At 36.3% G+C, this 12,267-nt stretch overlaps 2 protein-coding genes across 2 annotated transcripts in view; one reads left to right on the top strand and one right to left on the bottom strand.

The window, feature by feature from the left end:
- Window positions 1-84: 84 nt before the first annotated feature.
- hpda (4-hydroxyphenylpyruvate dioxygenase a) lies at window positions 85-5,772 on the bottom strand. The gene is made up of 14 exons (XM_057360954.1): window positions 5,651-5,772; window positions 5,389-5,415; window positions 5,142-5,204; window positions 4,352-4,456; window positions 4,223-4,265; window positions 3,556-3,638; window positions 2,953-3,042; window positions 2,476-2,582; window positions 2,294-2,371; window positions 2,041-2,203; window positions 1,351-1,422; window positions 1,121-1,243; window positions 914-1,030; window positions 85-410 (listed from the first exon to the last, which is right to left on the bottom strand). Exons 1-14 carry the CDS (start codon window positions 5,696-5,698, stop codon window positions 291-293), a joined length of 1,239 nt encoding a protein of 412 aa, XP_057216937.1. The 5' UTR covers window positions 5,699-5,772; the 3' UTR covers window positions 85-290.
- Window positions 5,773-8,446: 2,674 nt separating this feature from the next.
- The window catches only part of mtmr4 (myotubularin related protein 4), a 40,642-nt gene continuing 36,821 nt past the window's right edge, over window positions 8,447-12,267 (top strand). The window contains exon 1 of the mRNA XM_057353998.1: window positions 8,447-8,559. The gene's annotated coding sequence lies outside the window, so the exon portion shown is untranslated. The remainder of the gene's footprint in view (window positions 8,560-12,267) is intronic.

The raw sequence follows: 12,267 nt of genomic DNA, 5'->3' as shown, positions 1-12,267 counted from the left end.
CTACTAAATGATAGATCCAGAACAAATTTGTTCATTTCATATTCATCTTTCATTTATATTTTCATATCCATTGTTAGTGGCAACTTTATAACTCTTAATTCAGGGTATTTTTTTATCTTTCCTTTTTCAGAAAATGTAAATATCTGCTTTAGTCTTTTTTTCTTAAACCTCATGCACAAGCGATATGAAGACATAATCAGTGTCTTACATTAGAGATCTTTATTCGTTGAAGATGTGAGATGTTTAATTGTGAAGCACTGTTGTGTGTTTGTGGGGTTATCATGTGTGCGTCAGTAGAAAGGCTTTGCGTTGCCCGGACCGTCTGCTGTGATGGCCGTCAGGTTTCCTCGGGCATCCTGGTCTTTTTCAATGGCCTCAAACAGAGATTTGAAGTTTCCAGCTCCAAAACCCTAAAAAGCAAGATAACACATGGTAAACTCGCCATTTTTACAATGCATGTTTCTTTCTTGCATTGAAATGACATACAGTTGAAAAAAAAACAAAGTAATCATTTGTCTGGAATTTTTGGCAAGAAGTGATGGGTGGTGTGTATGATGGTGGTGGGCGGGGTTTGAAAAATTGGCTTGGTGACATCAGCCCAATGGAAAGTTGTTTGATGAAAGATTACAATGTGAACCGATGAATCGTGCGAAAAGATCGCAGGAATGTGTATTGAAAAAATTTAATTTAGATGCCTTTGAAGGCAATCTTTCTGTATTGTTTAGTTCCTGACGCAAGATTGTGTGATTCTTTTTGTTTCAAGGGCTTCTTTTTGCATGTTGGAAACGGAGTGTCTTCAGTGTGGTTTAAATGGAAATTTCTGGGCTTTTCCTCACTTCAGACGTTCCAAATAAAATCTCCAAATAAACAGGCCCATGTAAACTGTCCGTGACTATAAGAAGGATGAACCTACGAAGTGGTTGTGTCTCTGGATGACCTCCAGAAACAGGGTCGGTCTGTCTTGCACAGGTTTGGTGAAGATCTGCAGCAGGTATCCCTTATCGTCAAAGTCTACTAAGATTTTTAACTCCTGGATTAAATCATAAAAATGAGAATCGGTTCAAATCTGCAACATTATATTTGGAAAAACATTCAGATATGTCCATTAATACTCTCTGACCTGAAGGATTTTGAGGTCTTCCTTCACTTTGATCTTGGCTGTCTTGAGTTTCTGTCTCAGGGTGTCATAGTAACTGTCAGGTGCACACAGGAACTCCAACCCTCGAGCTCTGAGGTTCACGATCTAACTCAGAAACAAGTCGCCCATGAGGTTTGATTTGTTTCACTGTAGTGTTGGTGTGATCTGAACTAAATAGTGAATAGATAATGTTTGCCAGTTTTGTAACATACGGCTTGGATGATGTCGGACGTGTTTAAGGCGATGTGCTGAACTCCAGGACCCCCGTTGTAGTCGATATACTCCTTCATAAGTAAACAGAGATATTCATAGAATCTTAAGTGTATTTTTACAATAGATTTCTTTTTACAGTAGATATCTTTCTAAACATAGCTTCAAAAACTATTTTTTGCATGTTCGATCACTAAAAACTAGGGATGTCAAACGATTAATCGCGATTAATCGCATCCAGAATAAAAGTTTTTGTTTACATAATATATGTCTGTGTACTGTGTATATTAATTTTGTATTTATTAACACAAAAACATAAACATACATGTATATATATTTAGGAAATATTTAGATGTATTTATTTATATTTACCAATAATTGAAATTATAAATAAACGTTTATAAAAAAGAATATTGTATATTTTTCTTAAATATATGCATGTATGTGTGTGTTTATTAATTCAAAATTAATATGAACACTTCACAGACATACAGTATATTATGTAAACACAAACTTTTATTCTGGATGCGATTAATCGCGATTGATCGTTTGACAGCCCTACTAAAAATAGAATGTAATGAAACTTAAACTTGAAAATGAGAAAGTGTTTAAACATTCAAGAAATGTTAGTGTTTGATGAATAAAAACACTTGTAATGTGTTTTGTAAGAAGTTTGGCGATGCTGGGTGAACCTGGATTTGCGATTTCTTTCTCCCTGGAGCTGGTTCATTAATGGGCATCTTGATGGTTTCCTCATAATTTGTAACTACGATGGACCTGAGCGAGCTGAATTCTGTGTGGATCTGTTTATCATCGATGGACCAGAACCTGTGGAACATCAGACACTTCTGATACCTGCGGAACAAGAACACAGACGGATTGTTTGCCCTCAAAGTTTCCTGGAATATGTCTCATTGATTTGTTTTCTGGGAGCGTGACCCTCACCAGTCTGACACTGGCACCATTTTATCATCTGGCTGGTTTCCCACAATGTGATCGATAAAATTTAGGTGTCCCGGTGGACTGTTGCGAGAGAAGCAGGAGGTTAGAAACACTCTCTTTAAATAGCGTGTTCTTTAAGAAACATGTATTCATTCAAGAATACTCTTGCAGCTAAAATGACTCACAGTTTTGGTAACAGCGGGTCTCTGAACAGCGGCTCGTGGTATCCAGGCAGAAATAAACCCTTATAAGGTCCCATGTACTCAACAAATGTGTGTGTGGTGTCCCCGTACTGCAGAAGATAGATACGTAAAGCAATGTTTATTGATACATTTACATTTATGCATTTGGCAGATACTTTTATCCAAAGTGACTTACATTGCATTATACTACACATTTGTTTCCTGACTATGTGCAATCCCCTGGGATCGAACCCATGACCTTGGCGTTGCTAGTGCCGTGCTCTAACCACTGAGCCACAGGAAAGTTTTGATCTTTAAAATGTTTTTGCGTGTGTGTGTGTGTGTGCGTGCGTGTGTGTGTGTGCGTGCGTGCGTTTGCGTGCGTGCGTGCGTGCGTGCGTGCGTGCGTGTGTGTGTGTGTGTGTGTGTGTGTTTGCGTGCGTACGTGCATGCTTGTCATGAAGTGTGTCCTGGACTTACTGTTTTTACAATGGCATATTTGACTTTGCCACCAGAGTCCTGCTCGACCCACGGCTCTCTGACTATCACTGCTCCTCTCTCTTTGGCTTTCTGCCAACACAAGCACAGTTTGAACAAATCACAAAAATGCAATTTACATTAAGCAGATTTTTGTAGCTCAGGAGAATTGATGGAGTTACTGTATGTATCATTCCAGTATCTGAAATGTATGGAGGTGTGAAATGAATTTAGATTTTAAAGTAATCTGGATTTAGGTACATTTGATGATGAGAAATGTTTGAGTTCATATTGAGATCTTCAATAATATGGACTTTGTATTGCAGACTTGACAAATCTGAGCTCAGTTTGAGACATTGTTCAGATCTCTTCTCAAACTCTAATGACAGAGACATTCGTGAGATTTCTGACTCTTTTTCTCAGGAGAAATATCTGAGGCACGTGAGAATTAAACAAAAGTTACTATTTGCTCTCCATTTATTCTCATTGATGTCTTGGAGAAATATTTCAGATATTAAAGAGATCTCATCTGTGAGGTTTTTTTCTTCTTATGGTTAAGGTGAAGCATGAATAAAATAAGGCAGAAATGAAGCACATCTGCTTTACCTTGACTAAAAAGTCACAGTCCTCCACTTGAAAAGCAATGTCCTTCACCCCATCACCATGTTTAACAAGATGTTCACCCATTTCTGTGGAAAGAAAGCTTTTGGCTTCAATTATTCTATGATCTATTACAGTAAGAAAAATAAGATTCGGAGAAACTTACGGTTCTTAAAATAAATTTCAAAGTAATTATTTTCTTTTCATTAAGTTTGATCTACAGCACTGTAAAAAACATCTATAGGATTTGCTTAATTATTTTGTATCATTTTTATAAGTTTTACACATAGTTTTTAAAGTAAAGTTTTTAAGTTCTTTTTTGTGTCAGGTTTTTGCACAGTTTTTTTTGTGTAAAATTTACTTTAAGTAAATCAGTTGTTTTTTACAGTATTATCAGTGTGCACTTTAAAAAACAACTAGTAAGATTTACTTGTTTTTTTTAACTTAAAAAAACTGTGTGCAAAAACTTCACACAAAAAAATTGAGTAAAATTTACTTTAAAAACTGTGTAAAAATGTACAAAATAATTAAGTAAAATGTACTTTTAAAAAAACTGTGTGCAAAACTTGTGCAAATGAACACAAAAAATAAGTAGATCATATAGTTGTTTTTTACAGTGTTAGTTTAACCCAAGAATACTTAAGGATTACTTTCAGAGGGAAATAATTCAAACCTTCATTTCCAGGATTCAGAGCTGATGCAAAGACAAATATTATCTGTGAAAATAACAAACATTTATAACAAACATTGTATGTTGTTATTCTTGTGTTTACTGGTGTATATATGTGTGTGACACACACACCTTGTCCTGTTTGACAGCATGAGACACGACTTCTCTGCTGCCCGTCTCCAGACCTTTATATGCCAGCGGCTCGAACCCAAACTTATCACAGTAAAACACTGTGGCCTAGATGAGCAAAAGAAGAAGAGGTGAGGTGTTTTCTGCCTTCGTAGAGATCTTATTCCATGTCTAATACTGCCTGATCTGCAGGGTTCAAGTGACCACATTAACATCATCTGCTCATGAAGCATATTTATCCCTTATTTCTATTGCATATACAACTGACTCTCATTCCAGTGGTCAGACATGGTCATATATTGTTTGTTTTCGGTGTAAATATGAGGTAATATTTCACTTAAGATGCCATTATCCATCATCAAAAAACTCTTCTATGTGTTTATAATGACTTCAGCATATTTAAAACCATCTCTGATCATTACCTATCTGTCATTAATTTAGCACAGTGGTTCTCGACCCGCCACAAGGGGGCCCCAGCGGACTTCCAAGGGGGCCTCAGGATGACTAATAATTTAAAATAAGACCAAATGAGCATTGAAATACATTTTAAAAGAACTAAAAACCAAGATATTTCTTATTATTCGTCCTTATATTTAAACACTTTTCCAGATAATATCATGCTCTTAAATATTTTATTGGGTATAAATTTGGAGTTTTTGGAGGTGGGAGGGGGCCCTTTGAATATTGTTGAATACAGTGGGGGGCCTTGGAGTCAAAAAGGCTGAGAACCCCTGATTTAGCGGACACAAATACTTTAAAATCATCTTGTTTTAAATGATCACAGAACTCTCACCTGTTTGGCATTTCCAACCCAGAATGTCAAATGATGAAACTTTACAAATTTCCCTCTCTCTGGCTGCAAAAAATATCACATTGTATTTTGTAAAGAGAAGAAAATGTGAAATAATACATTTTTATTCACAAAATACATTAGGAAACAAATCTGATATCAGATGCTAATACTACCAAAGTTATTTTTGGTTTCTTCCAAAGCTGAAACAAGTTTACTAGTGAAATGTATTTAGGCTTGTTGAAAATACCTTTTCTCCTTTGTCGGTATAAGACGTCTAAAAAGAAATTAAAACATGATGTTATATTTCCAAATTAAAACACAAACTGATTTTAAAAGAGCTTCGGAATTGAAGCCATTGGACATTATACTGTGAAAAAGTTAAAAGACTGAATGACGATGATGCTAGATTTTACAAAATGTATTTGACAAAACACAGTTGTACATGACTGCTATAAATAAGTGACTATTTGATCTATATACAGTGTGTAAATGAATTTCAGCAGACTCACCATCCTGATGGTCTCGACAGAGCTGATTAGAAATGAAAGAAATTTCATCCACAGATACGAGCTGTTTTATGTGCTGTGGTGAACGAACGTCAGGTCACACGTCCCTTCCATCCAGCCAACCCCCCCCCTCTCTCTCAACACACATTACTCCAGGGGTGAGGGTCATGGGTATGATATTTTTAATGTATACTGTACACTTTAGTAAGACTTTGAACTGATTTAAAACACCTACTCAAATCAAAGTCATTGCAGAAATGTCCTAGAAGACATTTGTGAAGTTAGTTTTGAGAAAAGCTTGTGTATCCACACGTGCTATATTCTCTCGTCATTAACAAACATTATATGTGCATTGTTTTGGTGTCTATACAATATTTCTATATATTATAATATATAATTGAATATTTCCTACAATATTAAATAAACATATGCTCACCTACACTTGCTGACAATGTCTCAGTTTTTACACAAGAGGGCGTCATGTTACTAGATCTCCTGCCCGTGTAATGACACAAATGAAGATTCCAAAATATCCAAATAGAATTTATGGAACTGACACGAATATAAATGCTGTTTTTGTAACAGGACTGGCGTTTATTCTGAAACATAAACATGGAACTGATCAACACTAAACTTTGACCCTCCATAACAAGTTTGGTCCATTTCAAGAAAAACAAAGAATGGGGGATTCAATAAAATGATATTGTCTCAATATCACCTGAAGAAACATGAGGACACCAAATACAAATTCACGTTGATGTTTTTTTTTACAGAATAAGAAAGTGTTTGTATGAGTTATTTTGACCTGAGCTTTAAGGACACTGAGATCATTATAGCACCTTTGGCCCAGTTCAGTTTGTCATGACGTTCAGACAGAAACAAGGTTAAAAGCCACATGATTGATAACAGGCTCGTGTTTCTGTAGCTGTGGGCGGGATGTGAAGCACCAATCAGCTTCTCTACAGTCAGCAATATGACCTTTACATGTGCCAATACTGCAAACATACATGTATGACAACACGGAGTGTAGCATGCAAAATTCACCACATCATGCAATGTAAACTTCTGTCAAAAAAAATTCTTTCAAATTGCACTTGTTAAATTGAGAGAAAGAACGTTCTCAAATTTTGACCGACCCAAGACAAATGACAAACCAAAGTGATTTAAAAGGTAACTTCAATTATCCTGGCCATGCCGTCAGTTTGATAATATTTACTCTATATTTACTCGATTTAGATGAACTCAGTTGTATCAGATGGTGGTACAGATCTCAGGTGGGCACACTCTGGGGCTGGAGCTGCAGTAGTATTGGCTCGTGCTTGGGGCGGTGCCATGATGCTAGACGTCAGTCTGACTGCTGCATGGAGGCATCTGATGTCAGACTGATGTCAGACGGCAAATCTGTGATTAAAGAAGACGAAAGCCTGTTCAGAAATAACTCTGAGCTTTAACTGAACACACATCAGTCACAGTGAGGTTAGGCTACCCATGAGACACCTGCACTGAAGTTCGCCTGAAGTTGTGTTAATGAGCAGGGAGCGAATCTTTTAATTCTTTATTCAAAGCACTTAACATGTTAACATTGAGTTAATGAATAACTGACTTCTGAATGTGTCTGGACAGCACTAAACTGATCCGATTTACAGCAAGGTTACATGTTTCCAACATTATATTTCAACATTTTTATATTATTAAAAGTGTTATATTATAATATATATATATATTATATTATAAAACTGTTCACATTTTATTTGATGCATATAGCCTATATTTGTTTCCAACATACAGTATACAGTCTTTGTGTGTGTGTGTGTGTGTGTGTGTGTGTGTGTGTGTGTGTGTGTGTGTGTGTGTGTGCGTGTGTGTGCTGTGCTGTCAAAAAGAACCAAAAGGTGTCATATTTTTACCATTCCTCTTTTGAAAAGGTTTCCCTAAAATAATATATTTTTGCATTATTGCATTTTAAGGCACTGTGGTGGTAGTATGGTGCTCTTTAAAATAGTAAGGTAACTTAGTGCTATGATAATATTTTAAGTCCCACAATACCATGTAAAGTTGTTACTTTAAGTTATATGTTAAATTTAGAAAACTTTACAGCTACATAACTAAATATGTAAATATTTACGTTTTTCCCGTTTAACACTGACAATTTCTATGTGACATCAACAACATCAAAACTTTTGTTAAAGCAACGTAATTTAAGACATTTTAAAGTCCTTCTTTAAAGTTAAAGTTCCTTATTCCTATTTATGTATAAAAATCTACCAAGACCATTAAATAAAAATTGAAAGTACTGAATCTGAGAGTTTCTGTTGTAATAAATAATATTAATAATAACAAAAATGTTGAGACATATTTATATATCCGTTTTTTCGATCTAACTAGTCTCAAGTGTTTCAACACAAACACATTCACTAAAAAGATGTGCAACTGTCTTGTCTACGCCCCAAAAAGAACATTTTCCTCAACACGTTAAAATCATTTAGAAAGTGTGATATATTACGAGACAAACGTTTATCTTCGGCTCAAACTCTTATTTTACGTCACGCGGTCCGCCGTCCTGCCAGAGGAGCGAGCCGTAAATCACGTGGACACATAGTGCCGCGCTGTGATTTTCTATTGGCTGATGTATCACTTCCTCACGTCCCTCCAGCTCGAGCCTCGCTCCGATTGGTCTTTTTGTGGGCGTGTATGCGCCTATTCACGCGTCCTGTTGTTCGAGCCGCTGTCCTGCCGTAGTCTTGCATTGGGTGATGGGCCTTTCACTCATGACGTTCCCATTCACTCCCTCGCGCCATTGGTAGACTGCCAAATCTGGTTAATCGTGATTGGCTGTCGCATTGGTAATCGCCAGTAAATGCGGAAGTAGTGCGCTCTACTGAGTCACCGTTGTGTCAGCTGATAATTTCACAGTGAGTATCTTCATTATATTTCATTTTCTTTAGCGATAATTTTATTATTCATGTATATGTTTGCGATAACGCTTATCCGCATACTTTATAGCGTAAATCCGTATGTTTTGATGTTTGTTTAAGTAGATTTTGATCTGGTTTATGGCAACCATGTGTGTGAATGTGGATGCATTGGCCGGTGTTCTGCTGGGCTGTTACGTTAACGTTTCCCTCCACCCATAGTAAACACACACGAGCTGGGGTGATTTGTTGTAAGGTCACTCTGTTAGAAGAAGACTCTGTTAATGTACTAGGTTTAAATATGAAGTATTTAAGACACGATGCTGTCCATACATTGCATGTATACACTTCTATCAATTTGTGGACAAGCCTCTTTGCTTTAATCCGCTATGTACAAATATGTTTGGAGGTCTTTTGTGAAAAAAATAAAACGGACTGTTTTATAAAAATGTAATGGGTTACATAATTTTATTTAGTTTGTCAATTAGAGATGAATAGTGTATTTGAGGTACATTGATACCTGCATGCTAAAACATTGGCCCTGCATTCTTGTTTATTACTCCTGTGAGTAATATTAAAGTGTATTGAGATTCATTGCTTTGCAAATTTCTTTGTGAATATAAGGAGTGCTTGAGCTTGTAATGGAGCATGCATGGTAAAATATTTTCATTTAGTTATTCATTACCTTTATGACTTGAGTTAAAACTCTGCCACGGTCATATATGCTTGGCAGTCATGGCATGTACTTTTAATTGTAAGACAGTCTTTGTGTTAATAATTTTTACTGCCTTGGTGCTACGTTTTTCTGTGTGCATTTTATATGCTAATGGTCATTGCATATGTGTTCATGGTCAATTAATCTGAAAATCCTGGTGGTCTGCAGCTAATGAAAACTTTTTGCACTTTCTTGCACAGAAGGCTCACTCTCACCCACAACCCTTCATTTCTCTCATGGAGATCGCTCTGGTTGTATTTGATTTGTAATCAGAGAATTCAACCCGTAAGCACTGGGCGTTTTTGATCATATTTCATTTCGAGTACTGGACAAGTTTGAAAAAGGAGTACTCGATTAATTGGGGGCGGGGCGTGTCCCCCATACCATGGTGACAATGAAAAGATTTTAATTACAACACAGATACGAAAATGTATGTTAATAAAACTATAAGATTGAATAAATAATTAAATCGACACTGTTAGATTATTAAAAATTCACTATAAATGTTTTTGAAAATAAAGTAAACATTTAAAAGAAATATCAGCGTGAGATGAAACGTCATCTCTGCTCTGTCACATTTCTGTATGCTGCTTGGCGCTGCACATTTTGCAACGCAACAATCAAATATCTGGGCACAACTGAAATGCCAGCATAACCAATCAGAAAGAAAGAAAATAATTTTAAAAATGTGTTTATAGACCCAAACGATCATCGTTTTCACCATCGATCGTCGCGTTCGAGTACTCGAGTAATCGAGTTCTCGTGCCCATCCCTAAGCACCAGTAACTGGCAACTTTAGCGTTCTCATTCCTCTGCATGGAAAGCCCAGTGTTTCATTCCGTTGCATTGGGTGAAATGTCTAATGGATAGGCCATGCTCACATTACAGGTCAGACTGCACTTTAAATAGCTCCATGACTGAGCACCACTCTGAATGTAGGTCCCTGTAGCCTAAGAAAGAATGTTTGAATGTCTCTATGGTAATAACTGTAAACTCGCTCCCGCAAGAAAGCTTGGGGTTTTTGCTAGCAGCTTATGTACCGCTGTACTTTAGTCTAGCTGAAGTACAAATTTTGGCAGAGTTCATAATGTTGTTACTTCAGTGTGATGTTTGTTGCTATAGTGATTCAAAATGTATCAATAGACGATATCTCGCAAATGGCTACGAGCTGTTCTGTATCGCATCTCTGCGGGAACGGAATCTTCTGTCTCTGTTTGTGACAGCATTAATGTGTTCTCTATATGGCTCTTAACTCGAGGCAGTGAGCAAACTGCATGGTCATTTTCTTCAGAAAATGTAAAAAATAGACTGTAGCAGTTTTTGTCACAGCTGTCAAGTTCTCCTGCAAACACAAACGTCAGCACACGCTTGAGTGCGCCTTACCATAGATTTATAGTTTTATAGCTTAAACATCACGTTTTTAATAGTTTTACCTTTCAGCTTCTGCACTTTGACACATTGTGTTTATTTGTTTATGTTTCCTCATATCTCCGGAATGATAAGTTGACTAGAAGAATGTCAGTGTGATTATTGTACTTTGAGATGTAGAGTTACTAAAGGCTGTCACGATTATGAAATTCGGCTGACGATTAATTGTCTAATAAATCATTGCGAATTGTCTGTTTTAGAGCTTTGACTTTTAACTCTCATACATTTTTTATTCAGCTTTGAAACGACCCTATTGTTCTGAATATAAAGACTATGTTCTTTTTCTTGTAAATACATAGGAAAAAATTGGGTCATCATACTTAAGGTTTAGGCTTTTACCTGTCAATAATACAACCGCCAAATACTTGTAAATTGATCATGTGTGAATTGAAGCCACCATTAAAATGATATCAGTCATAGAAAAGCTTCTAGTCTGTTTTTTTCTCACTTGTAAGACTACAATAAAAGTTTACTTCTATGTTAACGAGATTTTGGTAGACTGGTTTTCACACTGAAATAATATTAAATTGTACTGCAGGTTATCTTTATGGTGTATGCTTTAGTTTTTTTTTTAAGTGATTGTGTTGTGGTGGTACATTTTACAAGTATTACCATGCTTTAGTTACAATATATACAATAAAATATGCAGATGCACTACAGCTAGGGATGGGTACCGAGAACCGGTACTTTTTTGGATCGGTACATAATTGGGTCAATACCAGAGTATCAATAAGCTTCATGACAAAAGATACTGTTATCGATACTTGCGTTGTTTTATCTCTGTGTATTCGGGTGTTAAATGGCGAATTGGAGGAAGTTTGCTAGACGTATGTGTGATATCTAGGGCCATATGATTTCGGCGATGTATTTGTAATCTGCTTGTTTTGCATGTTAGAGTGAAAGAGTGGCATGGTTGCGCTTGTGGAGCTTTCAGCGTCTGCGTTTCACAACGAGGAAGCTTCCGTCAAACACCCCTTTGCGGCAACCCGTCAAAATAAAAGACCTTTATTTGAGAACAAGTTATAACATTGTTTTTAATTATTCGGCCAAGGAGTATATTTACTTACTTTAGTAAATTGAAGTAAATGTGCTAGTCAAATTATAAAAAATAGTACATATAATTAAAAAAATATTACTTGCTTAGAAAATAGTACTTAAATTTATGTAGACCTAAAACCAGAAAGGAAAAAAGAAATACGGTCTACCAGCCAAATAACCATAGTGATGTAAAGTAAATATGTTGAATTACATTATGATGTGCTCCTATGCACATGCTATGTGCCGTAAGTGGTATGTTAAGGAACACACACACGTTTTGTTATGTGGCATTTTCTGTTTGCTCGGAAGCATTTGTAAACTGCAGTTCTAAAGCTCAGCTGTAATAAAGAAACTTAAAATGTTTAACATCTTTTCACATCATGTGTTTTTGCATCAAATTATAGAGTGTAGTATCAATAACAGTATTGATAAGTACCGGTATCGATAAGCGGTATCGGTATTGATAAAATCTTAACGGTACCCATCCCTAAGTACAGCTCCCCCTAGTGTCTTCTATAGAGATGTGC

This window comes from Triplophysa rosa, linkage group LG2, assembly GCF_024868665.1.
Source record: "Triplophysa rosa linkage group LG2, Trosa_1v2, whole genome shotgun sequence".
Taxonomy (NCBI): domain Eukaryota; kingdom Metazoa; phylum Chordata; class Actinopteri; order Cypriniformes; family Nemacheilidae; genus Triplophysa; species Triplophysa rosa.
The sequence above is the reverse complement of the archived record's forward strand: the minus strand, read 5'-3'. Positions and strand labels throughout refer to the sequence as shown.